This window comes from Zalophus californianus, chromosome 6 (genome assembly GCF_009762305.2).
Source record: "Zalophus californianus isolate mZalCal1 chromosome 6, mZalCal1.pri.v2, whole genome shotgun sequence".
Taxonomy (NCBI): Eukaryota; Metazoa; Chordata; class Mammalia; order Carnivora; family Otariidae; genus Zalophus; species Zalophus californianus.
In genome coordinates, this window is record NC_045600.1 from 71,878,753 (window position 1) to 71,905,948 (window position 27,196).

The 27,196-nt window shown below is 46.7% G+C and overlaps 1 protein-coding gene across 4 annotated transcripts; it reads left to right on the forward strand.

The window, feature by feature from the left end:
* Positions 1-17: 17 nt before the first annotated feature.
* C6H14orf93 (chromosome 6 C14orf93 homolog) lies at positions 18-23,864 on the forward strand. Of its 4 annotated transcripts, none has more exons than XM_027572225.2 (7): positions 18-326; positions 13,687-14,508; positions 16,673-16,993; positions 20,564-20,625; positions 20,850-20,953; positions 22,194-22,306; positions 22,582-23,864. In XM_027572225.2, exons 2-7 carry the CDS (start codon positions 13,909-13,911, stop codon positions 22,999-23,001), a joined length of 1,620 nt encoding a protein of 539 aa, XP_027428026.1. In that variant the 5' UTR covers positions 18-326; positions 13,687-13,908; the 3' UTR covers positions 23,002-23,864. The 4 variants fall into 4 exon arrangements, with proteins under 4 accessions (XP_027428026.1, XP_027428024.1, XP_027428028.1 ...); XM_027572223.2 differs by lacking the exon at positions 18-326 and adding an exon at positions 560-613 and having other exon boundaries at positions 13,466-14,508; XM_027572226.2 differs by lacking the exon at positions 18-326 and adding an exon at positions 584-613.
* Positions 23,865-27,196: the final 3,332 nt, after the last annotated feature.

Sequence of the window (27,196 nt, forward strand, 5' to 3'; positions counted from 1 at the left end):
TTTTAAAGCCAGGTAGAGAAAAACTGGAGGCTCAGGCTGAGCAAAAGCAACGCCGAAAGTCTATTTTGTCCTCCACCTTGCCTGAAATGTGCGTTCATGTAAAGGTGGGAGTGTCAAGCAACAGACACGACCCAGATACGTTCTACCTGGAAATCATGAGCTCAGGCCGACGCACCAAGTCCTTGATGCCTAATTCCAGTCTGGAATTTTACTGACTAGCTAGCTAACCAAGTTTAGCAAATTGTCAGAAGGAGCTCGCTCACTGAACTGTTACTGGTAATCGATGCCGAGGGCCTCGTTTGACTGAGAAAGGACGACGGGAAAGGGTGAGGAGGGTGAGAAAGTGAAAGGAAAGCGAGAGAGGTGGGGAAGGGGAGAGATGCGAGCCGACCGCCACGGTCCAGCTGGGAGGGGATCGGGGGTCGGGGGGCCCTCAGGGGCCCCCTGGGGACCCGGCCTCGGGCGCGGCGCGTGTGCTTGCGGGAGGGGCGCCCCGCGGCCGCCGGCGGCCAATCCGGGAGGGCGTCCGGGGAGGGGCGGGGCTTGCCGGCTCGGGCGCCGCGAGTCCTCCTTTTTGCACACACACGAATACAAAGAGCCATACGACCTTCGGGTATCCTTTTTCCATTTTTTTTCCCTCCTTAATCTTGTGTGTGTTTTCAAAATTTTTAAAAATAGAGATCTATGGCAGTGCTGGGGTGAGGAAACTGTTGCTAAGGGAAATTTGCGCTTTCCCCCATTTCTTTTTCTGTCTCTCTTCCTCTTTCTTTTTTCCTGGTCAAGGTTTTAAATATACCAAGAAGTTGAGAAGCCGGATGGCCGTGTACAACTATTTCCAGCCAAATTTATTGAGATTTTTTTTTCTTTTTGTTATCACATTTTAAGAACTGGTAAATTTTTATGGTCGAGGTATTTAAAAAATTTAGCCGCTTGGGGAGTATAGTTTTTTTTTTTTTAAGGCGGGGTGAAGGGATAATGTAAATTTCTGCCACGAGCAACGTCAAGGGCAACGTCGAAAGAAGCGGAGAATTGAGACTCCCTCACAAAGCTGTTTGCGTGCGTTTTACACACCCTCCCCCAGAACCAAAACCAAGTGGCTTTAATGTGGCAATTGTCCAAGGCCAATAGGTTAAAAATGTTTGGATATTATAATTGAGACACTCATCTCCCTGGGGAGGGGGGCAAAGCCCTTCTTACAAATGTGTCTTACATTTTCATGAAGACATTGTGTGTGTGCGTTTGTGTGTGTTTTGAAGCAAATGATTTCATAAAGATTTATCTTGGGGTTTTGTGCTTTGTGTATATGTACAGTATGTGTATATGTGCCATATCAGATTTTGTTTTCAAAAGAGATTACCTTTGATTTTATGTGTGCAAAGTAGCCCTTATTAGGATGTGATTTTTTTTTTCTGTTCTGTTCCCAAATGTGATCCAAACAGGATTTCGTGTGCAAATTAGAGCTTAGAAGAAATCCTATGCTTAGCATACTTAGGCACTTTTCATTTTATGTGCATTTACTGTATTTTTCTACTCTTTTAAAAAAAAGTATCAGATTAGTGAATAATTAAATAATTGCCAGGGAGTATATAGTCCATGTGGCAAATGAGAGTAAGTAGGCAATCTATTGAATCTGTGGTTCAAAGCCTTCTTTAGTGACTGTTTTGCCTGAAGTGGTTTTGCTTTTTATTGTCTCACGTTCTTAAATGTACAGCTGTGTATATTTTGGCCTTCATGTGTGGTTTGGTTGGTGTGTTCAGAAGGGAAGTTCTCTTTTGGCTTTTTGACAAAATGGTCGTTTATAGGTTGGGATTTGTTCGAAAAGCTCCACAGCTGGCAAAGTGTCAGGAAAATAATCCAGTCAAGTCCAATTCTCAAAAACCGTTCATGGTGGTTGTGATGGGGGAGGGGCGAAGAGGAGGCAAAGGCAAATAATACATAGGAGGGGGATAAGAAATGCATTGTGGTTATCGTGTTGCATTTTTGGATTGAGTAGCCTTCTCCCCAGGTCTAAGAGTCAAGAGACAAGGGTAAAAGAATCAGAGGACAAATCAGGCTCAGAGCAAAGCCTCCTGTTATGTGAGCCATAGTCTCACTTCATTCTGTTACTGAACCACTGTCTCCTATTAGGAGTCATATGGAAAATATATTCTTATCTATTTTCACAGATTGGAGTGAAAGCATAGGAAGTGTATGGGGTGATGAGGGAGAAACTGGAATGTCACCAGTGAAGTAGCAACCAGGATATAAAAAAGGATCTACTATAGACTTCAAATTTAATTACAACAAAGCCTCTGTAGGATGATGGTACTACATTTCCATTCCTCAGCCAGCGCCCTACTCAGTTTCAAGTAGTATTTAGGACGCTTCAACAACAGCTTTAAAATTATTTGTCCAGGTCTTGAAATTCATTATAATGAAAGTGGCCCTCTGTGGGCTCTCTGGGCTTCTTACCTGAACTGGGTGTATTTTTATTTCCTGACAGTGCAAGTCAGATCAGTACTTAATAAATACTGTCTCAAATGTGGATCATTCCACAAGTTTAGACCTGCATGCATATCTTTGAAATCTAGTCAGATTCCAATGACTTTGTGATGGCCGCAGCGCTGGGAATTTTTAATGGAGTTTTGTTCTAATTCTTTTCCACATCACTGCAGGTCATCCCTCTTCAGCTTCTCGGGAGAGAGAGCTCGTCCCAGAGAGGTACACAACCCAAGCCTCTGACTTGCTAAGCTATTTGATTTTTCCTAGGAACCTAGGCTCATGTCCAGTGTTCTTGCTTTGAGTCCCACGAACATATCGTTGGCTTTGTCTTCCTACCAAAGCACAGCTAAACTCGGTTGACTTTGGGAATCGCGGGGCTCCTAGAGATGTAAACTTTGAACTAAGGGGAACTGCCACTTTGCTAGTGGTATCTGAAAGACCTGTAAGCAAGGCCGACAGAAATTATAAGCCTTCCACCACCAAATGTATGAGACCTATTTGTGGCACTGAATTTATAATCGTGTACACGCAGCTTTGTAAGCAACAAAGAACAAACCCGAGCAAACAAAACAAAATAAGCTAAAGATGGCGCCTGACGGCCTTGAAAAAGCCTCGCAGTCGTGCCCCTCCCTGAAGTGGCCCCTCCCCTCCCTGGCTCGTTGAGTGATTGTGGATTGCAGCCAATAATGTCCCTTGCCCTGCTCCCCCGTCGTCCAATCGCCAATCACCGGGAGCCAGAGGACAGGCGGGGCGGTGCCTCCCCGCGTGCGCGCGCTGGCTGGGTACACGGGCCGGCGCCGCTGTTTCCCTCGCAAGGCTGCGCGCTCGTGTAGGCGCCGCTGAGTCAGCTGGAGCGGCGGCGCCAGGCACACGCGGTGGAACACCCGGGACGGAGCACCTGTAGGGCTGCCAGAGCCGGACCGCAGCGGGAAGTTCCCGGCGGCTCTCAGCCCAAGTCCGCAGAGCTTTTGTGGCCACGGAGTCTACCCACGGTGACCCAGCGAGATCCCCGACCGCGCCTCGGGCCACGGGGCTGTTTGCCGCTACGCCCCTTTCCCCCGGAACCCCCAGGGCACTCTCTGCAGTGGGGCTCAGGGGCGAATCGCCCTGACCCGTGCGGCCTGACCCGAGGGCAGTGCTCAAGCTCTGTTCTCCCAGTGTCGGAAATGGTTCTGCCGTCTCTGGTGCCCACCTTGTTATCTCTGACTAGTATTTAATCAATTAACATTTACCGAGGGCTCAGGGCAAATGATGTAGCTTTAGGAGCTAGCTTTTCATTTTTTTCAGTTGATCCAGAAATGCAGGACTTGTCCTTTATGTCAGGTACATTTCTATGAAAATCTTAAACCAATCTTAGCAAGTTGCATTTTAACAAATGTAAATTAAAAAGACGGCTACACTGGGCTAAAAACTCTTAAACCACTATACAAGTATACTTGGAATCTTCGGATTAGTGGAGGTCTTTTTTGGGGGATCTCATTCTCCCCTTAGGTCTACATCTCTCTCTCTTTTTTTAACCCCTGAAAATGAGGTCTTAGATTCTCTCTGCAGAGTCGTAGATGGGTCGATCTTTCAAAATGTAGGAAAATAATATTTTCTGGTATTTGCTTACTTGCTCTGGTGTGATGAAGGGGCTCTTTCTTGATAGAAACAGGTGAGCCATATTGCACCTCCAAGTGGAGGAGCAGGGCTGACCAGCACGGCTCGAGCTTTAAGTGGCCATTTTCCTCTCTCTATTTCTTAAAATGAAAATTATGGTATGAATTGCTGTGCTTTCAGTAATCACATTTAAGGAAGTCCATTGCTAGCGTGACCCTGAATGAGTCAAGGGCCCATTACAAAGACATATATCATCAGAGTGATACCATATCATACACATCTATTAAATAGTAAGGAAATTTTTATTTTTCATAGTTTGGAGGTGAACTCAGTCATGCAGAAAATTCTAAACTCAGAATGGGTTGAAAGCAAGGGAGCTGCCAAGAGGATGATATATTTAGTTCTAACACAAATACATGTGATTTGGGAGGAAAGGTGTAGTTAAGATTATGGACAGTCTCACCCTGAACTGTCTGAAGAAGATGACTTTTCTTTCTTTTTTATCTAAATATTTATTATTTTTTTAAAAGATTTTATTTATTTATTTGACAGAGAGAGACACAGCGAGAGAGGGAATACAAGCAGTGGGAGAGGGAGAAGCAGGCTTCCGGCTGAGCAGGGAGCCCGATGTGGGGCTCAATCCGAGGACCCTGGGATCATGACCTGAGCCGAAGGCAGACACTTAACGACTGAACCATCCAGGCACCCCTTTATCTAAATATTTATGAAGAAAATACCAAAATTACCGAAAAGTACATTTTCCGGGCCCCTTTCACATGTGTTAAAATTAGACCAACACTGAATGAACCCCAAATATATATTTTATGCGAAGTTAAGTTTGACAGCTCCTGTCACTTTGTGTTGGCAACTCATCAAAAGATTAGGGATCTTTTTCTTTCTTTTTTTTTTTTTTAAGATTTTATTTATTTATTCATGAGAGACAGAGGGGGAGAGAGAGAGAGAGAGAGAGAGAAGCAGAGGGAGAAGCAGGCTCCCAAGGAGCAGGGAGCCCGATGCGGGACTCGATCCCAGGACCCTGGGATCATGACCTGAGTCGAAGGCAGACGTTTAACCATCTGAGCCACCCAGGCGCCCTAGGGATCTTTTTCTTAACAGTCAATTCTAAAAGTTGATAGCATTTTGCAAATGGCCTGTATATTATTCTGTGGCGGTCAACCTTAGTTTATTCCTTTTTTTTTTTCCTTTCTGGAATGAAAATATGAATTCTTGGCTTGGAAATAAATTAGCAATCTGAAATTGCCAAAGTTGACCGTATTAAAATGTTTAATAATGATGGTTTATATACTGCCCAGATAATTTACTTCAGTTAACCATTGCTTTGCCAAACATTCCATGGATTGCTTCATGGGTTATTGAATTAAAGTTATACATTTTGAGAAGTAAAATAAAGATATCAGAATAAAGTTTATGCACCCTAATAATGTTGGCAGGGTTAAATGGGCTCTAGAACCGTAAGCCAGTGCTGGAAAAAGGAAGAATAATTAATTATGTTAGTTTGGGAGCGTTAGAAAAGGATTTAATAGGTTGTAACAACAGATAATGCAGCACTGTTTATAATAAAGTTCTGTTATCAATCTGGTTTATTCATACTGAGGAAAATCTGCCTCTAAGTAAAAAGAGAGTCTCAATAGTATATCTCTTTGTCTTCCTATCTCCACCTCAATGAATCTTTGCCCTGTATTCAGTTTTTCTTCTCTGCAGTTTCAGGGAAAAGTTACCATTCCTTCCTTCTCACATTGGGAGGATCCTTCCTAGAAGAAAACTTAAATTCTTTTGTAATATCTTCATCCTTTACTTTCTCACAGCCTTCTTTCTTTCTTTCAAGTCTTGTTCTTTTTTTTTTTTTAAGTAGGCTGCACACCCAGCCTAGGGCTTGAACTCATGACACTGAGATCAAGTCACATGCTCTACTGAGTGAGCCAGCCAGGTACCCTTGGTAGTTCTATTTTTAATTTTTTGAGGAACCTCCATACGGTTTTCCAGAGTAGCTGCACCAATTTGCATTCTGAACAACAGTGCACAGGGTTTCTTTTTCTCCACATCCTCACCAATACTTGTGTTGGTTTCTTGTGTTTTTGATTTTAGCCATTCTGAGAGGTGTGAGGTGATAGCTCATTGTGGTTTTGATTTGCATTTCCCTGATGATGAGTGATGTTGAACATCTTTTCATGTGTCTGTTGGTCATCCGTATGGCCATCTTCTTTGGAGAAATGTCTCTTCATGTCTTCTGCCCATATTTAAATTGGATTTTTGTGTGTGTGTGTGTTGAGTTGTATAAGTTCTTTATATTTTGGATACCTTTATTGGATATGTTATTTGCAAATATCTTCTCTCATTCAGTAGGTTGTCTTAGTTTTGTTGACTCTTTCCTATGCTGTACAGAACTTTTTTGTTTTGATGTAGTCCCAATAGTTTTGTTGTTGTTTGTTTGTTTTTTAGAGAGGGGGAGCAGGGAGTGGCAAAGGAAAAGAGAATTTTAAGCAGGCTCTATGCCCAGTGCAAAGCCTGAAGAAGGGTTCAATCTCATGACCCTGAGATCATGACCTGAGCCAAAATAAGAGTCGGACGCTTAACTGACTGAGCCACGTAGGCGCTCCCTAATAGTTTATTTTTGCTTTTGTTTCCCTTGCCTCAGGAGATATATCTAGAAAAATGTTGCTGTGGCTAATGTCACAGAAATCACTGACCTTTTTCCTTCTGCTTTTGTAAGTGTAGTAAAGCTCTAGAGCCTCTTCTGACTTCCTTGTTATTTCCTTCCTTTCATAACTAAACTCTAGAAGACTTGACTTCATGTCTTGTTTGCATTTTCTCTCCATCAATTCCTTTTTCATCTACTGCATAGTATTACTTTCACTGAAAAATTACCTCTCTGGTCATGACCAATGACCATCACAGACAAATAAAATGTATCTCCTTAATTTTCATCTTTTTTAGCCATTCTGCTGCACCTGTCACAGTTGATTAGATCTACATTCTTGAAATTCTTTCTACTTTGGCTTTCATAACACTCTTTTTCTCCCACCTCACTGACCATTCTTCTCTTTTAATGAAGCCTCTTGCACAGATTGGCTTTAAGCGCTGTCCTTGGCCTTTGCATTTCACACTTTATCCTTACTCCTTGGAGAGTGCATTCACTCTCTCAGGTTCAACTACAACCCCCCTGCTAAAGATTCTAAATCTGCATTGCAGCTCTGACCTTCCTCTGGGTTTTTTTTTTTTTTTTTCTTTCGGTCCTAGTCAGTTGCTATCAGGACATCCATTTAAAGATTTTGCTATCGGGTACCTGGGTGGCTCAGTTGGTTAAGCGACTGCCTTCGGCTCAGGTCATGATCTTGGAGTCCCGGGATCGAGTCCTGCATCGGGCTCCCTGCTCAGCGAGGAGCCTGCTTCTCCCTCTAACCCTCCTCCCTCTCATGTACTCTCATTCTCGCTCTTTCAAATAAATAAATAGTATAGATTATATATATATAAATATATTTATATATATTTATATATATATAAAATAATAAAGATTTTTAAATTTATTTATTTGAGAGAGTGAGAATGAGAGATAGCACGGAGTGAAGAGGGCCAGAGGGAGAAGCAGACTCCCCGCTGAGCAGGGAGCCCGTTGTGGGACTCGATTCGGGGACTCCAGGATCATGACCTGAGCCAAAGGTAGTCGCCCAACCAACTGAGCCACCCAGGCGCCCATAAATAAATCTTAAAAAAAAAAAAAAGATGTTGCTATCAGTTTGGAAATTTAACTTGTTAAGTAAATACACATCGGGGGTGCCTGGCTGGCTCAGTTGGTAGAGCATGTGACTCTTGATCTCGGGATGGTGAGTTCAAGCCCCAAGTTGGGCATAGAGCTCCCTAAGAAATAATAAATAGGGGCGCCTGGGTGGCTTAGTCGTTAAGCGTCTGCCTTTGGCTCAGGTCATGGTCCTGGGGTCCTGGGATCAAGCCCTGCATCAGGCTCCCTGCTCTGCGGGAGGCCTGCTTCTCCCTCTCCCACTCCCCCTGCTTGTATTCCCTCTCTCGCTGTGTCTCTCTCTGTCAAATAAATAAATAAATAAAATCTTTAAAAAAAAATACATACATACATACACATCTTCCCTAACATGGTGGTGCCTCCTCTCAATGTCCTCATTTCCTTTTTTTTTTTTTTTAAGGCTTATTTATTTGAGAGAGAGTGTGTGTGCACATGTGCATATGTCAGCAGGGGGTGGGCAGGAGGGGGAGAGGGAGAGAATCTCAGGCGAGTTCCCCACTGAGCACAGAACCCGATGTGGGGGCAATCCCACAACCCATGAGATCATGACCTGAGCCGAAACCAAGAGTCGGGCGCCCAACCAACTGAGCCACCTCAACTTTCTCATTTCTGTCATTCTGTCGATGGAACCACCTGCTGACCCTCAGGTTGATAAATCTTAGCCAATATTTCTGTCCCCCATATTTATTAAGTAAAGAAATATTATCAGGTCTTCCTTCAGAATGTTGAAACTTCATATCCACAACCCTCATTCTCAATTCACTTCAGGATTGAAGAGTCTGCTAATAATCTCTTAACTCTTCCACTTTAGGTATCTAAGACAAGGGTCAGCAAATTGCAGCCCATAGGCTGGCTGGCCTGCCATCTGTTTTTGTATGGCCCGTAACCTAAGACTGGCTTTTATATTTCTTAATGTAAGTGTTAAATATAATATCTGATGACATTTCTGTGTCCATAAATAAAGTTTTATTGGAACACAGTTGTGCTCCTTATGTATTGTCATGTTTATGTATTGTCCGTGGCTGCTTTGTGCTACAATGGCAGAGTTGAATAGTTGTGACAGCAACCACATGACTTGCAAAGCCAAAATTACTTACTGTCTGGTCCTTCATGTAAAGGAAAAGATTTGCTGACCCCTACACTAGAAGTTTCCTTAACATGGTTTTCAAAGTCCTATGTCAGCTTTCCATACCTTTGCTCTGACCTCGCACATGCACCTTGTAAATTCTTGTAATGTTTGTTTTTCCTTTCATCTCTCACGTCTTCTTTCTACCCTACCAATTCCTTCTGTACATTGCTCAAAGCTCAGTTGGAGGTTTTTCTTCTGTAAGACCCCTTTCTCATATGATTTCGTTCTGTTGATCTTTCCATTATTTTAAACTATCTCCTCAAGAATTTTTGTCTGCACCATATTTTTAGGCACTTGTATTTTGCTTTGTTCCTTAAACATTCCATTCTCACGTATGCTGTAAGCTCCTTGCATGTAGGGACTTTGTCTTCCCTTCATTTGAGTACTTAGTGGTGGCAATCCATTTTGGTGACTCATCCTTCCATGGCCTTGCATACAGATAATTTTTAGAAACTTTTTTTCAACTTGTTTTTTTTTTCTCTAGTGGGGATGTATGTAGCTAATAAAATTTGTGCTTTGTTTTATTTTTAATCCAACTTATCCAGCATTTAAGTTATCTGGTTAGTAAATATTATAATGTAAAAGATTCCTTTATTACCTGCTGACTCTCCTTTCTTTCCTTGTCCTTTCATTTCAGTGTCTTAGAGCTTAAGTGGATATAGCAGCCAGTACAATTAAGTCAGCAGGAATGTCCACAGAAACCAAATAAGAGTTATTTGAATACCCATTGTGCTACACTGCACTGTACCAGATTTATATAGACAGGTCAATTAAAGAAAAAAACAACTAATTGTTGCTCTGAATGTGACATTCTAAAATGGACATAGTTAGAGGCACCTGAGTGGCTCAGTCAGTTAAGCGTCTGACTGTTGATTTCAGCTCAGGTCATGATCTCAGTGTTGTGAGATTGAGGCCCGAGTCAGGCTCTGTGCTGGGCATGGAGGCTGCTTAAGATTTTCTCTCTCTCTCTCTGCCCCTCCCCCCCTCAAAAAAATAATAATAATTAAAAATAAATAAAATGGGGGCGCCTGGGTGGCTCAGTCGTTGAGTGTCTGCCTTCAGCTCAGGTCATGATCCCAGGGTCCTGGGATAGAGCCCCACATCGGGCTCCCTGCTCAGCAGGAAGCCTGCTTCTCCCTCTCCCACTCCCGCTGCTTGTGTTCCCCCTCTCTCTGTCTCTGTCCCTGTCAAATAAATTAAAAAAAAATCTTAAAAAATAAATAAATAAATAAAATGGACATAGGGTTTTTTAAAAAGATTTTATTTATTTATTTGAGAGAGAGAGTGTGTGTGAGAGAGAGCACGAGCAGGGGAGGGGGCAGAGAAGAGGGAGAAACAGATTCCTTGCTGAGCAGGGGGCCCCACTCAGGGTGTGATCCCAGGACCCTGAAATCATGACCTGAACCAAAGGCAGATGCTTAACAGACTGAGCTACCCAGGCACCCAGACATAGTTAGGTTAATACACAAAGTAGAAAAGCAGAAAGAAATCGAGGAACAAAATTACAGAGATGGTAGAATCATGATTTAGGGTGGGGGAGGGGCAAAGGGAGAGGTAGAGAGATCATCTTAAGCAGGCTCCACACCCAGCACAGAGCCCGATGTAGGGCTCAATCTCGAACCCTGAGATCATGACCTGAACCAAATTCAAGAGTCAGACTCTTAACTGACTGAGCCATTCAGGCGCCCCGAATCATGATTTTTTTATGTCAACACAAATATGAAAATATATTTATCATTAAAAGCTAGCAGAGTTGTATATTATCCCCAGTCTAAAGCCAGTTCATGAGAGTAATAAATTGCAAATACTCTGGTTCTTTTGTTTTGTTTTAAAGATTTAATTTATATGACAGAGAGAGACACAGCGAGAGAGGGAACACAAGCAGGGGGAGTGGGAGAGGGAGAAGCAGGCTTCCCACAGAGCAGGGAGCCTGATGCAGGGCTCGATCCCATGACCCTGGGATCATGACCTGAGCCAAAGAAGGCAGACACTTAGCGACTGAGCCACCCAGGCGCCCCTGCAAATACTCTGTTTTCTCAATAACTTTACTAATGTATATCAGAGAAGTTTTATATGTATACATGCCTCTTTGTAGACTTGAATTTATTGTTTCTTAGAAATTTGGGGGCGCCTGGGTGGCTCAGTTGGTTAAGCGACTGCCTTCGGCTCAGGTCATGATCCTGGAGTCCCGGGATCGAGCCCCACATCGGGCTCCCTGCTCAGCAGGGAGTCTGCTTCTCCCTCTGACCCTCTTCCCTCTCGTGCTATCTCTCATTCTCTTTCTCTCAAATAAATAAAATCTTTAAAAAAAAAAGAAATTTGTATTAAATTTAAGGGGGAAGTCCACCAAGTTCCATTTTAAGCCATTGCATTTTTTTCAAGATTGGGAAATCAGGATGGGGGTCCAGGATGGGAATACAAAATATTTCAGGAATAATCATAATATCCAGCTGCTATTTGTGGAGCACTGACCACATGCCAGCACTCTGTAGGTGCCTTACATACATTATGTATGTATAATCATCACAAAAATACTCCAAGTGGGCAGAGAGAAGAGCACTGGGGCTCAGGAAAGGGAATCATTTTTCCAAGTTCACACAGCTGTTAAGTAGTGCAGCAGGATGAGAAACACACACACACACACACACACACACACACATTTTTTTAAATTTTTTATTGTTACGTTAATCACCATACATTACATCATTAGTTTTTGATGTAGTGTTCCATGATTCATTGTTTGTGCATAACACCCAGTGCTCCATGCTACACATATATATTTTTAAATTTCCAGTTCAGTGCTATTTTGGAATGATGACCTGGGAATGACCATTCAACGGGGAAGGAAGGGCTCGAGGCAGGCACAGCACTGGCAGGGGTTAAGGCCTCTTGCAAGAAAGAGTAAGTGTTGGGGGCAAGAATGTAGCCATTGTCATTTTGGTACCAGAAGGGGTACCCTCCCAGTGTGCCAACCTGATGCATCTTAGTTTCTGATTTTACAAATACTGAACCCAACTGGCAACCATTTGTATCTTATCTTCTACTACATAACTGTCTTTTTCTCACAATAGCCACGGTTCAGATTAAACTCCTTGCATGACGTTGGCTAAAAACCCTGCAAGGACAGTGAAGGCCCTTATTTAGGAAGGGAAAGGATATATAAATGATTCATCCATAAACTGACACAGGACTTGCTTAGTACTTTCCTCTAACCTTTAGTTTTAGGTTAAGCTGTGCCTTCCAGTGATTCTAATGACAGAGAAGCTGCAAATGGATTTGAGTGAAGTTCTTATAAGTGAATACCTGGCACAGAAAACGTTTTTTTGTTGTTTTGTTTTGTTTTGTTATAACCAAATGTAATTAAAATGCATTGTCAAATTTACGTTTTAGTACCACAGAGGCATTGATATTACCTGTTTCTGAAATGAGATTAATGATTCAAAAAAAGCCCCCAAATCTCAATATAGAAAATTCTCTTACCCACCTTTTTTAATTGTGATGTTATGATATAATTTACAGGGTAAGATGGAAATGTATCTCTTGTGGAAACTCTAAACATACTTAAGTTTCTGTCACTTAGGGGGCTTCAGGCAGAGGATTCTTTTTTCTATAATCAAGTATTTAGCAAAACAACATGAAGCTCCTTGGACTGTTCTCAGTCTTACAATCCAACCCTCCCTTACCTTTTTTCTTTTCCTTCTAGAGTAGTTTAGTTGCTTACCTACAGTGATTCAAAAGTGAGGCAGTTTGGTTTATCATCAATATTCTGATTTCCTCTTTAATGGGGCTAGTCATGTGGGCAAAGTGGCAGCACTGAGCTATTTAAACATGCCTTTTGAGCTTTGCCCCTCCCTCAAGGAGTTTGAGAAGTGGAGATGAGGGGCCTCAGAGGTGATTTCTGTAGGATTCAGAACAGCTGGATTCCTCTTCAGAGGCTGGACGCCCAGATGCACAACTGTGAGAGCCAGGGGGCTGTGCGGCCAGGGTCACCGCAGCTTGATTCTCTGATCCAGCTTTCCCCTTCCTTTCCCTGCCCCACCCCCAAAGCGTCAGTGATGTAATAGTGTGAGGTTGGCGACATGTTGAGGGCTGTTGGCATATTCCTTACTTAGGAGTCTTACTCTGAATGCATCTGTAAGAAAATTATAGGGAGGGTAGAATCGTGATTCTTTATGTCAACAAAAAGTGGTTATCAGTTAAAAAAATAAACACTAGATTGAAAGTAGCAATAACTGGATTCCGCCATCTCCCTCTGACCTTGAAAAAGATCTATAACTCGTCTTGCATGTCTCTTCTGTGGACCTGGGGTAATATGTGTTTCCTAGAGCTTCTGTGCGGTTGAGATAACCTGCGGGAAGTGTTCTGAACTCCTTAAGGAATGATGTCAAGGAGACAAAAGGCAATGACTGTTATTACCGCAAAGATAGTGAGGAGGCAAAGACAGATCTGCATTTTCTTCCTTAATCTTCTCATCTTTCCAGATGCTTGTGGGTCCTTTTGAGTCCCCCCCCTCTGTTCCTCAGGTTGGAGTGGCGGGGGGTTCCATGCTTGGGTGCAGGAAGAATGCCTTCTACCCCCTGACGCTGTCTTCAGCAGGAAGGCCTGTGTAGGCACCACCCTCTGGGTCAGGGGTGAGTGGGACACCCAGCACCCTGGGAGAGCACGAGATCGGCAGATAGAAGAGGGCATCTCTCCTCTGCAGGCCCAGGCCAGGCAGCCATGGACGGTGTGCTCCTGCACGGCTTGCCTACTCCTTCACACAGCCCACCGCCTGGTGCCCAGGCTCCTCTGGTTGCCCTCCATGACACAGGGAAGTGAATCCAAAGAGGCCAGTGCTTCCTACCCGCCTGGAGTCGGGCCGACTGGGGACACCTTTCCGAACGGTCCGGCAGTGTGAGCCCAGTTGTTCCTGTGGCCATCAGCCATGTCCTTCAGCGCCACCATCCTCTTCTCCCCTCCGGGTGGCAGCGAGACCAGATGCTGCTGCTGCGCCTGCAAGAGCGAGACCAGTGCGAGCAGCACGGGCTCCCAGGGCGGGAACCCTCCTACCAGCACCCCCATCACGGTGACCGGACATGGCCTGGCCGTTCAGAGTTCAGAGCAGCTCCTGCACATTATCTACCAGCGGGTGGAGAAGGCCGTGGGCCTGGCCGAGGCCGCTCTGGGGCTCGCCCGGGCCAACAACGAATTGCTCAAACGTCTCCAAGAGGAGGTGGGTGAGCTGAGGCAAGGGAAAGCCTCGGCCCCGGATGAAGACGGGGACGGCCAGGCGCACGGCTCCCTGCCCGAGGAGCCGGGGCCTCTCAAGGAGAGCCCCGGGGAGGCCTGCAAGGCGGCAGCCGCGGGGGAAGAGGAGTGTGACAGCGTGGGCAGCGGCATGCAGGTGGTGATTGAGGAGCTGTGGCAGGTGGGAGCCGCCTCGGCCGTGGGGCCCGGGCCCTTGGGCTTCCCGGCGGCGCAGAGAGACCCGCGGCTCCCGGGGTGTGCCCTGGCGGCCGGCGAGGCGGCCCCGCTGCTCAATCCCGTGAGTATGGCCGCAGAGCAGGACGCGAGTGCTGTGGGGTGGCTACGAGGGCTTTTCTGGGCCTGTTCCCTTTCCTTCTCCCTCCCTCTGGTTCCTTTCCAGCCTTCAGCCTTGCTTTTTGGTGTTCCTTGTGCGGAAACAGGACTGCACCAGGCGTCCTTTGCCGGCAGGGATAGGCAGCCCTCGCCCGCTTTCCCCTGAACCGCAGCCTCGGTGGCAGGAGCTCGGGTCTGGTGTGCGGGGTGCCGGCCGTGGTCCCCCCTCCTCCCCCGCCCCAGGAGCTCTGCGTGCCACCTTCCCGTCCACAGGTGGCTCCGCTGCTCCGGGGGCTGGCCTGCCGTGCACAGACGGCTCATTCATATTTTATCACGGGCCCTCCGCTTGCCAAGAGGAATTCAGTACAGAGAGACTGGGAATGTGGGGGGCAGAGAGGCAGAGGTGGAGAGAGAGGGAGAGCCGGAGAGGGACAGAGGGAGGGGCGGGGAGGGAGGAGACGGAAGGAAGGAGAGAGCTGGAGGCCAAAGGGAACGGAAAGACAGGTGTAGGGAGGGAAGGAGGCAGGTGGAGACGAGGGTTGAGGAAGGAGGAAAAGTTTGAGAGCATAGAGGAAAGGCGACTCTAAATGGAAAGAGACTTCACGCGCGCAAGAGAACGTGAGGGAAGGTGGGAAGGAGGTAGAGGGAAGGGAAAAACGTGAGGACAAGAAGTGGACTGACGGCTGGGAGTTCCTGGGAAGAGAGACACGTAGGGAGAAGGAGGGAAGCAAGCGCGCCTATTTTGTGAGCAGGAAAAGACACAGAAGTACACTGTGCTATTTCAGTTTCTTTACTGCTCAGGGCCATCTGAGCAGGAAAACCCTGGCTGAGTGGAGTAAAAACTGCAGAGCGTGGCACATGGAAGTACAAAAAGGAGATGGAGCAACTAGGGAGATCATAGAGATGGGAAAGTAACAGATGTGTCACCACTTGAGAGACAGTGGGAGGTCTGTCAGCTCTCCTCCCCCATGCTCCCCCTCCCCCACTTTCCTCCTCCCTTCACAGGCACAACAAGGCCCAGACACCCAGGAAAGAGAAAAGGAGCAGAACACATAGGGGAGATGGGAGGGAGGAAACTCCCAGCCCATCTGCTAGATCTGAGAAATGAATGTAGAAGCCCCCTGTCCCCCTCCAGTGTCATGCTGCAGCTGGTCACTGCTCCCTGAAGGCTAGGTGGTGGCCACTGCTGCTTGCCCCACTCTGCCCAGCCAGGACTCTGGGGGTTGGGGGGAGGAGGGTTTGGGGCTGCGGGGAGGTGGGAGGAGGCGGGGGGTACCAGGTACCAGGCCAGGTGATGCCCTGAGCTTTGGTTCTGTCAGGCAGGGAAGCCTTCCAAGCCGACAGGATGGAATTAGATTTCACAGCATAGAAAGCAGCTCACAGGTCTATAAATCTCAGCCTCCTCCCCCGCTTCTTTCTGTGTTTTTTTTTCCCCCCCACTTTCCCTGTTTTGTTTTCTTGGCTGCAGAAATCCCCCCTCCTTTCTTCCCTCTCTGTCTCCTTCCTCCCTCCTTCCTTTCCCTGCCCTGTATGTCCTTGAGTGAGGGCACAGGCAGCAAGTGGATGTCAGGACAGTGACAGTCGGATGCGGCCAGGGCAGGATCAAGGTGAGGGCACAGACAGGTCCTGCGAAGGGAATGGGGTGGGGGGTGGGGCAGTTGGTGCCAGCCTCTCTAGAAATTTCTGACTTTATATCTCCCTTCTTTGCTCCCATTTTTCTCCTGTTTGTTGTTACCATTTTATTTTCTTGTTCCTTCTCTTGCGTGGTGTTCCTTTCTTACCATCACTTCCTCCCCCAATCCCTTTTAGACAAAATATTTGCCTGGCTACTGTTCTTATACCCAAGAGCAAATCACAGATGATTCCTCACAAATAGAGCGTCAAAACAAGCCTTGTCCTTGTAATCAGTCCTATGGGTAACAATTCAACCCGAGAGGCCCTGTATATCCAAGAAATATTTGCCAACACTCCCATAGGAGTCCCGGAGAAACAAGCTATTGACCATTAAGACTGCGCTGGATTCCCCCTGCTTTCTACTCTCTGTTCACTATCCTTGGCCAAAGAATGATGGTTGACCAGGTTCCCCTAAGCCTGGATGGCTAATAGGCTATTCTTTTTTATGTTCTTAGCTGGTGGATGATTATGTGGCCTCTGAGGGTGCAGTACAGCGGGTGCTGGTCCCTGCTTATGCCAAGCAGCTCTCACCAGCCACACAACTGGCTATCCAGCGGGCAACCTCAGAGACAGGGCCAGAAAATGGAAGCAAGCTGCCACCACCCCGCCCTGAGGACATGCTCAGTGCTGCTGCTGTGCTGGATGGTGCCTTGGAAGAGTCAGGCCCCGGGGGAACAGGGGAGCTGAGACACTCTCTAGGGTTTACCGCTTCCCCATGCAGGACCAGAGGGAGTGGGCAGAAGAACTCCAGGCGCAAGCGGGATCTGGTACTCTCCGTGAGTGAGCTCAATTCTATACATTTTTCTTCAGTCTGGAGAGAGAAGTGAAGAATGAAGTGTGGGTTGATTTTAAAAACGTCCCATATTGAATGAATGGTATCCTGAATCCTACTGGAATGGGAGGGGCAAGAAGGAGAGAGATTGGTCCATAGCCCTAGGGATAGGCAGACCCCCTGCTAACTGGGGAACTTTTTAAAGACTTTTCCAAATAGATTGAAATCTTCTGTTTAAAGAGAAGAGAATTATATCATATCTCCTCCCCGTGAGCTAATAGTCCTGATGGGAAGATCTTTAAGGGATTGATCAGACTGACCACTGAAAGGTAGCACTGAGGTAGCCTGCAGATGACCAGTGTTCAGGGTAAGCAGCAAGGGGCCCCTTGGCAGAATGGCCAAGGTGTGCTGAGGTAGTCCCAATCTCCAGAGGCGCAGAGGGCCCCTAGACACTCAGCTCAGTTATAAAGGTTTGGCGAGCCTAGGGATTCTAAGAGCTCTTGGCAGGGAAGGTACTGGGCTGAACCAGTTCTGCCTGAAACTTGGAGTGGCTTGGAGCCTCAGGAGCATCCCTAAACATCCTCCAGTGCACAGGGCAGCTGCCCACAATGATTCGACCTAAAACGTCCATCGTGCCAGGGTTGAGAAACCCTGCTCTAGGGTGACCATAGTCCTTTGGATCACCTCTGTGTCCCCAAACATCTTTCTGATAACCGTCGGGGTGTTCTTTGGCTAGATCCTATTCATATGGACTGTAAGGCATTTCCCTTCTCTGGCTCATGGCTGATAGAGTCACTGGAGAGTTCTGGATAGGAAGAGAGCTCACCATTCACACCCACCCGAAATCTCGTCACAGTCTAGCCCTTTTCCTCTTGTCACAGTCTTAGTAAAGGTTGAAGCCTGCCGGGTACCGTGCGTACCTCCTTCATCTTCACCGGAGATTCTTCTTTCATTACTTCTTGCTTCTTTTTCCCCTTTTCTAAGGGCTCCTGACTCTTACCCTCCCTTTCACTTGATTTGTTTTTACATCGAGGGGTTCTTTCCTTCCCTGGGAAAGGAAGACACCATTCATAATCAGAATCAACTGGTTTCTAACCTTCATTTTAAATTTTGGTTATGTTCACTTATCAAAATGGAATGGATTTAGTTTTTCTGTCAGAAACTTCTGGCCCAAGAGGGCCACTCTCACTGCCAGTGACAGAAATGGAGGCATATACTTAGAAATGCACTGCAAGGGATTTCCCAAAACTTCATAACGTTTAAATGATGAATAAATGTGTGATAATTACGATTTGCATAAAAACGGGACTTTTGACCACTCCCTGTTCTGCCTACGGCCTCCAGCGAGAGGTCTGGGGTTGAGGCCTGGCTGCTGCCTGCCCTTTGGAGAGCCTGGTGGAACGGAGGACCTTACAGGAGGACAGTGGGCTCACCCCTCCTGCTCTCTGTTGCAGTTGCTTGAAAGGGCTCTGGAGGACCGGTCAGGGAATTTTGCTGCCCATCACAGAGGAAGGTTTCAGATGTTCTTGTGCCAGACTGTGGTTTCGAGGGAGACGGTTAGCTGCAGGCCTTCAGTCTTCCAGCCTTTAGCTCTGGGAAGGAATCAGAGAGGCATCCCTCCAATCTGCTCAGGCCGCTGTGGATTGCTGCTGGAAATCCGGAAAGGGGAACCACTGATTTCTTGGAATGCGGCTGATCCCAGCCACCCCTTGGGGAAATGTATTTATTTTTAGCTCACTGAGGAGGTGGGTGAGCCAGCAGCCTTTACAGTCTTAACACTTATTATTGTCTTAGAGTATTTTCCCTTTCCACTTCAAGCCTGGTTTGATTTTTATCAGCTGATTTCTTCCAAGCCACTTGAATTGGAAGCGGTGCAACTCCTTTTTTTTCTTTCTTTCTTCCTTCCTTCCTTCCTTTCTTTTTCTTCTTCTTTTCTTTTTTTTTTTTTTTTGGCAACACTTTCAAATTCTTTCTGAAGCATTCACCCATCCCTTGTGATTCCTTAAATTGGGACTTCTAAGAGGTAAAATAACGATATCAAATATGCAGCTAATTTCATTAACAGTCCTTTTTATAGAGTGGAGACCCTAACCATAAAAAGGTGACAGTACTCTCCTAAACTGATATGGTCAGTCAGTCATAGAGGCAGAAGGGTAAATTGGGGATTTCTCAATTGAAGCTGAAGTCCTGAGATCAGGATATGAGTCCATCGGTTTGGGACAGAATTTCCACCCACTGAGGGAGCTTGGGATGAAAACACCATCAGAAACACCGGAACTAAATTTAATCGGAAGAAATGTAGAATTCTGCATCAAAGTTTAAAAAAAAAAACAGTTGCAGAATGGCAGAGATAGTAATCCACATGAAAAATGAACTTGAGTTGACTATAAGCTCACTAGGAATGAAAACTGTGACCTTAGGAATAGGGGTGGGGTTTCTAAGAAAGGTAATACCATCTTGGGTTTCTTTCATTCCTGGAAGTGTAGAGTGCCACTCGGCGAAGTAATGCTCCCTTTGGCCAGGTCTCCACTCATGCATTAGATTCGGTTCCCACTGCCAGGTTGTCCAAGGGACACTGGCAAGCCAGGGAACCTGATGGTTTCAAGAGGCATCTGTCTGGAAATTGTGTCATAAGGAATGGTTGAAGGACTTGGGGATATTTAGACTGGATAGAAGACTTAGAGAGTACATGAGAGTCTTCAAAGATTTTCGGTGCTGTTAGGGGCAAAACTGGGCAGATTTTGGAGTCTAAGGCAACACTTTTTAACAAGCAACAGTAAAAAAGCTGACTCGAGAAAGAGTAGTGAGAACCCATTCTTAAAGGTATGTGAGCAAACCTGAAAGCCTGTTGAATGATGTGAAAAGGAGGTTGGGTGATAGCGTCTCCAAGGTCCTTTGCGTTTCACATTTCTGTTATTTTAGATTTGTGTTTTTCAGACCATGCCGCGTGTACCCTTGAGATTTGTGGTAATGTGCAAAGGAATATACTTAGGGCATTTTCCTGGGTCATCAATTTTACTAGGAGATTAAGAAGACATTTATTTTATTTTATTTTATTTAAATTCAATTAATTAACATATAGTGTAGTGTTAGTTTCAGAGATAGCATTCAGTGACTCATCAGTTGCATATAACAGCCAGTGCTCATTACAAGAAGACATTTTTAGATTAAAAGAAATACAGATATATTGTAAAGAGTAGGGGCCCTCAAGAAATGTCCACTTGCAGTAGTCCTGGTGTATATTTGCTCTCTCCTGGCTATTAGGAAGGAGTATGTTTGTGAAAATGTCTGAGACCTTCTGCCCTAGTGATCATATTCCCCAGAAAAAGAGGTAAGACCAGGGATGATCCTGGAGTCTCCATACAAATTAAATGAAAGGGACCACAAAAGGGAGGGCATTCGAAAAACTGACTTGGATAAGCTGTCTGGCTCAGAAGGGGCATGCACAGAAATGGTGCCCAGACTATGGGAAGGATTCAGGCAGAGAACCCCATAGGGACAGTGCTTAGGGAACAGAGGAGGGTGTCATCATATCCACTCCCGGCTTGAATCTGTTTTTGTTTTTTTCCCCTAGAAATTGGTCCACAATGTGCATAACCACATCACCAATGACAAGAGATTCAATGGGTCTGAAAGGTATGATCCTCTTGAGGGAAAAGAATCACAAGGTACTCTGCCAATGAGAGGGAAGCACAGGGCTTCTCCAATACAACAATGAGGCTAAGGCTTTGCCCTCACCATTGTCCCTTGCCTCCTGTCCTTGGCCACGGGGGAGTTTGCCACAAAGTTGATTCGTGCCAGGAATCTCTGTATGGCTTTTAAAATGCTGACTGCCTTGTTCACGATCTTCTTTGCGGCAGCATCAAGTCTTCTTGGAATATTTCAGTAGTGAAGTTCCTTCTGGAAAAGCTCAAGCAGGAGCTGGTGACCAGTCCCCACAATTACACTGATAAGGAGCTGAAAGGTGAGAAAAACGGAATTAACTCCCATCTCATTCTTTTCCCGCTCACTGTTCTTGGTCAGAGAAGAGGCATAATGGAGATGATTTAGGTGGTTTTGAAAATAGTGGACTTAAAATGTTTTTTTGGCTATTCTCACATCTTCGCAGGATTGTTTTTCTTTTTTTCTTTTCTTTTCTCTTTCTTTCTTTTCTTTCTTTCTTTCTTTCTTTCTTTCTTTCTTTCTTTCTTTCTTTCTTTCTTTCTTTCTTTCTTTCTCTTTCTTCCTTCCTTCCTTCCTTCCTTCCTTCCTTCCTTCCTTCCTTCCTTTTTCTTTCTTTCTTTCTTTCTTCTTTCGAGATTGAGCAGGGGTTGGGGTGGGGGGAGGGAGAGAATCCCACACAGACTCCGCGCTGAGCACAGAGCCCAACACGGCTTGATCCCAGGACCCCAAGAGCATGACCCAAGCTGAAATCAAGTCAGAAGGTCAACCGACTGAGCCACCCAAGCACCCCTTCTTTTTTTTTTTTAAGATTTATTTATTTATTTTAGAGAAAGAGAGAAAGTGTAAGTGAGGGCAGGGGTAGAGGGAGAGAGAAAATCTCAAGCAAACTCCCTGCTGAGCGTAGAGCTGACTCGGGACTCAATCTCAAGACCCTGAGATCATGACCTGAGCAGAAATCGCTCAACCAACTGAGCCACCCAGGCGCCCCAGGATTGTTTCTAATTGCCTTTTTTTTTTTTTAATTCCCCTATCCCGCTTGAAATGAAAATGGGAGAAGGAAAGGGCTAACTCCAGCAGGCATGATGTTTCCGCAGGGCCTGAATCTAGGGTGTTAGGAAAAGGAAGTCAGAATCCAGGCCTGCCCTTTTGTCCCTAAATATTACATCCTGGGTTTTCTACTTTCCTTACTCTTCTATTATTTGCCCATAGCTAACCCTGAAGCATTAAGAAAGCTCCTGCTGAAAAAGCGCTGGTAATCCACTACCAGCAGAGTAAAATGGGAGTGGGTTTAATGGAGCCCGGGTCTGGGGAGGGAGCTACAGAAGCTCGGACTTGTTGTGTGCCAGTGGGAGATATGGGGGGAGTCAGTCTGGACAGGGAGGTGAGCAGAGAGAGCCAAACCAAAGAGGAGTAAATAGATGCTGATGGGTCTGTGAGAAAGCCTACCATCTAGAGTGATGCTCACCTCCCAGCCAGTACTGTTAGGGCAGAAAAAAAGGGCTGAGCACCTGCTCTCTGCCCCCTCCCTTTTCCCTCCTCAGGAGCCTGTGTAGCCTACTTTCTCACTAAGAGGCGTGAGTACCGCAACTCCCTGAACCCCTTTAAAGGCCTGAAGGAAAAAGAGGAGAAGAAGCTTCGAAGTCGCAGATACCGGGTAGGTTTCTAGGCCTTCCTTTCAAGATGCTAAACACTAAACCCTACTAAGCTCCAGTGGGAAGGGCCAGTGGACGTGGCATCTGAGAACAGGGCTGAGAGCCAGGAATGTTGGCAGATAGAGGAGGAGGAGGGGGAGCCGGTTCTAAGATGACCTGGGGGCACGGTTGTCTCAGACACAAATTTTACACAGCCTTCTTCCTACGAGAACCTTCTCCCCAAATCTAATGCATAGTTTGTTTCTCTTCCTGTCTCTGCCCTGGGTCCCTACCTTAGCTTTTTGCCAACCGATCCAGCATCATGAGGCATTTTGGACCTGAGGACCAACGCCTGTGGAAGGATGTGACAGAAGAGCTGATGTCAGATGAAGAGGACAGTCTTAATGAGCCAGGTGTCTGGGTGGCCCGGCCTCCCCGGTTCCGGGCCCAGCGCCTCACGGAGCTCTGCTACCACCTGGATGCCAACTCTAAGCATGGCACTAAAGCCAACCGTGTGTATGGGCCTCCCTCAGACCGATTACCTTCTGCTGAGGCCCAGCTCCTTCCACCAGAACTTTATAATCCTAATTTCCAAGAAGAGGAAGACGAGGGAGGTGATGAGAATGGACCTGTCTCCCCATCCTTTGACCAACCCCACAAAACCTGCTGTCCTGACTTGAACTCATTCATTGAAATCAAGGTGGAAAAGGATGAATGAAATCTATAACCAAGAAGAACTCTGGCATCTGCCACTCCCCATGTCCCAGGGATGGGTGGCCATGGGGCTTCCCAGATTAACAAGATGTCCTCTGCAGTCTGAGAAAGCAAATCTGTCTCTCTTCTTACCACAGTCCCCAACGGAAGTGGAAGCTGGCAGCTGTGGTGGGGTAAAAAGACTTACCTAGAAGGGGGACTTCCCCGGCTCCCCGTGAATGGCAAGCCAGAAAATGCTTATTTCTAAGCATAAATAGTGCCTCGGGGCGCCTGGGCTGAGAAGAGGAGGAGGATGGGTCTAAGAAACATGAGGCCTTCTTGACATATGCCCCAGTCTCGGAATTGGTTTTGTTTCTGGTTTCACGCAAAGCCCTGGGGAAACAGCCCTGGTTGCACCTTCTGCTTCGCCCTGGCTGCTGGTCTGGCTCTGCAGTGGCCGCCCCACAGGACCAGTCCAGGATCCGACTGCCCCCTGGTGGGCAGTTTCGGTCATGGGCTTGCGTCTTCTGAGCAGAGCACCGCTCCATTCTTATTTGGAATTGGAATACGGATATAATAGCTATTGTTTATTGAATTATGTAAGGCAGATTTTATTATTCCCATCTTACACATGAAGAAATTAAAGAGTTCCCATGTCTCACTGGCAGCTGCTGTCCCACTGTGTGACCCAGCAGTATATGGGGCTTTGTAGCTGTTTCTTAGTCCTGTCAGCCAAGCTGTATTTGGAGGAAGGGGTGTGTGTGTGTGTGTGTGTGCGCGCGCGCGCGTGCGCAGGTGTACACACTCATGCACATGCACCCACACACACTTGCATACAAACTTTGTGCCTGATGAATGGATTGTGAATTAAAAACGGCTTTCTGTTCAGTCATACAGCAAATACTAATTACTTCCTAGGTGTCAGGTACTGTGTTAGGTGCTGTGGGTACACTGTTGATCAGGTTAGGTGCTGATTAGAGGTTGTATTATCTAATCAGGAAGCCAGGCAGTTAAGTAGACAGTGAACTGAACTGCCATGGGGTGATGATGGGGGGGTGTAAGGCGCTGCAGCAGCAGACCGCAGGGGTGGCTGACCTACTCTGGTGGTCTGGAAAGGCTTCTCAGAGAGTGGTGCTTAAACTGGTACCTGAAAGGTGGGGGGGCGTTACCCAGAAAGGGAGAGGAGGCCAGGAGTGCTCCAAACAAGGGAATAGCAAGGACGAAAGTCCAGAGGCAAGAGAGAGCACAGAGGAGTTGCCATCCTCCTGCAGAACAGTTTGAGGAAGGGAAGGTGCGGAGAGAAGCTGGAGAGACACCGAGACCTCGTCAAGTATCTTAAAGAATAGAGACTTTAGTTCGAAGGCAGTGAGAAATCATTGAAAGGCGGTGAGCAGGGAAATGAGGTCATCAGTTTTGTGTTTGAGAAGAATCGCTTGCCCTCCGTATGAGATGGATGGCAGGGAGAAAGCCAGGCCGGGGTGGCGGGGGGGGGGGGGGGGGGGGGGGGCGGGGGGGACTTCTGCAGTGGCCCAGGAGAAAAGAGACAGCTGGACGGAAAATGATGGTGACAGGAGGACCGATTTGAAAGTGATTTAAGAAGCCAGACTGATAGGACTTGGTGATTGACAGGCCTTGCTGACGGGACTTGGTTGGACTTGAGGCGGAGGGAGGATGACAGAAGGTTGGTGTTCAGGTTTCTGGTTTAAGCAGCAAAGTGGCTAATGGTGCCATTTACTCAGGGGACACTGGAGGAGCCAGTTTCGGGAGGCAGGGAAGGTGAAGTCAACTGAGAGTTGTATGCCTTTGAAACAACCAAATGGAGATGCTAGTAGTCAGCTGAGTTTTTAAGTCCAAGAAAGTCTGGGCTAGGGGGGCGCCTGGCTGGCTCAGTCAGTGGAGCATGTGACTCTTGATCTCAGGGTCATGAGTTCAAGCCCCATGTTGGGCATAGAGCTTTATTTATTTATTTTAAGATTTTATTTATTTACTTATTTGAGAGAGAGAGACAGCCAGAGAGGGAACACAAGCAGGGGGAGTGGGGTCTCGAGAGAGAAGCAGGCTTCTGCTGAGCAGGGAACCCGATGCGGGGCTCGATCCCAGGACCCTGGGATCATGACGTGAGCCGAAGGCAGACGCCTAATAACTGAGCCACCAGGCGCCCCTAGAGCTTACTTTAAAAAAGAAAAAGTGTCTGGGCTAGAGATAAGGATTTGGGAGCCATCTGTGTACATAGTTCGTAACTCAAATCTTGAGGAGGGAGAACAGGGCGAACAGCGCCTGTGGAGCTCCTGGCTCCAGATGAGACTATGGAACCGTTACCCCAGGTCATGAGCACTACTGGAGCACGCCTTCATTGCATCCCTCTGCCCCTTCACTTGCCTCTGGTTCTTGTTATCCCCTGAAAATCCAGGTCGTTGGTCTCAGCTGTGCCCATTGCTGCTACCAGTAATTCCCGCATGGGCCTCCTTTAAAGGTTTCTCAACTTCTCATAAGGTTCACTCTCCCATCCTCACTCCAGCGTGGGAAAGCTTACAAATATAAGAGGCTCTGTGGATATTTTGGTTGTAAGTAGTTGGAAGGAAGAATCCAGGTTCTTTCCCATCTGGAGACGGGAAAGGAGGGAGAGCCTTATGGTTAATTCTGAAGATGTCGCTCACAGCAGGTTCTGGATACAACCTGATAGCTCCCCTCTGTTACTAATGCTTTCAGTGCTCCCTACTTCTAGTCTGATAGTGAACTCTCCTCTGGATCAGAGAAAAGCTGTAGGCCTGACAGGGAAACAGAGAGGCTGATTACCCAGAGAGATGAGGTCAGGAAGACAATGCAGGTAGGACAAAGAAGCCAAATAGTTTGTGCCAAATTAACTTCCCCAAAGATATTAACCTCCTTTGCTTCCCCATTCCCTAAGGCTACATTAAGATTATGAAAGGTGTTCAAAATGTTGAAATGAAAATAATATGCATGATTTGTTTGCATAAAATTTTCATACTCATTTACTATCTAAATACAAAGGAATCATTTTCCTTCCCCATTTTACCTCCTCTACCCCTTGTCCCTGATGTGCTAAGGGCAAAATCAGTTGCGCTGGTATTTAATTAGGCATGTTCAGCTTCAGCCACCGTTTCTTCCTTTCCTTATTCTTGATGTTTACAGTATGGCCAACACCAGAAGCTTCCCCTTTCCCTTTTCCACCCTGATCATTTTCACTTGCTAGCCCGTCTAAATGACATTTGTTTTCTTCCTCTTAATACTTATTCTTTATTACAATCTCCTGTGGGCCCACCAACGGGGGAGGCGTTTGCTAGTCTTAACAACCAGGCCTTCTATCCCTATAGTCGCCTGAAATAGTTGCTAAAAATCTCTTTTCCCAACACCAGGGGGTGTCTTCTAGTCCTCTTTCTGTCCTACCCGGACCTTAGAGATGAGTCCCAACCCTCCTCCTCGTTTCTTTTGCATAGACACCAAAGCTCCTTCCCTCCCTACCCGCGCAGAGCTTTGGGTTCAGAAAGTGGTGTCCTTTTATTGCAGTTTATATGTTGGGCTCTCATTCTGTCTGGACTTGCACAAATTTGCCTTTTTCTTAGTCTGCTCATCCTTCGGTCTGCGCACCACCCACGATCCCCTCCCTTTGCTCCGGCTCCCCCTTTCTTTCGCTACCTGTCTTCCACCACCTCTCTACGCGACCTTCCTCGCCCTTCTGGGCTCTTCACATTAGCGTCTCTGAACCTCTTTATGTATCTACCTTTCTTTCTCCCTGTCCCCCTCTCTATGGATCTCTCCCTGCCTTACTACTTCTGTGCCAGTCTCTCTTCATCTCTCCCACAGTCCCCACAGTAGGAACAAAGTCACGATGTTTGCGCAGAACATGCCTCGCGTCACCCCGTCCAGGACCGCGACATTCCACCGTGCCCCTCCGCGCATTCCAACTGCAAACAAAGAGTTCCTCTCCCCCCTCCCTCACTTTTCCCGGTCCCAATTCCTGAGAGATGTAGTAGCAGCTGCCCAAACTGCCCCTCGGCCGCCTCTCGCCTCCAGTCGGCGGGTCTCCACGTCCAGGACAGTTAGCATCAGCAGCACCCTCCCCCGCCCGCGTACGAGAGATCCCTGCGCAGACACCCGCGTTCCTCTCGCACACAGCGCTCCGCCCCTCCCGGAAAGTAGATCCGGCCAGGCAGACAAAAGTTTGGGAGAGAAGTTCGGTCTGTGCTGAGTGTGAGAGC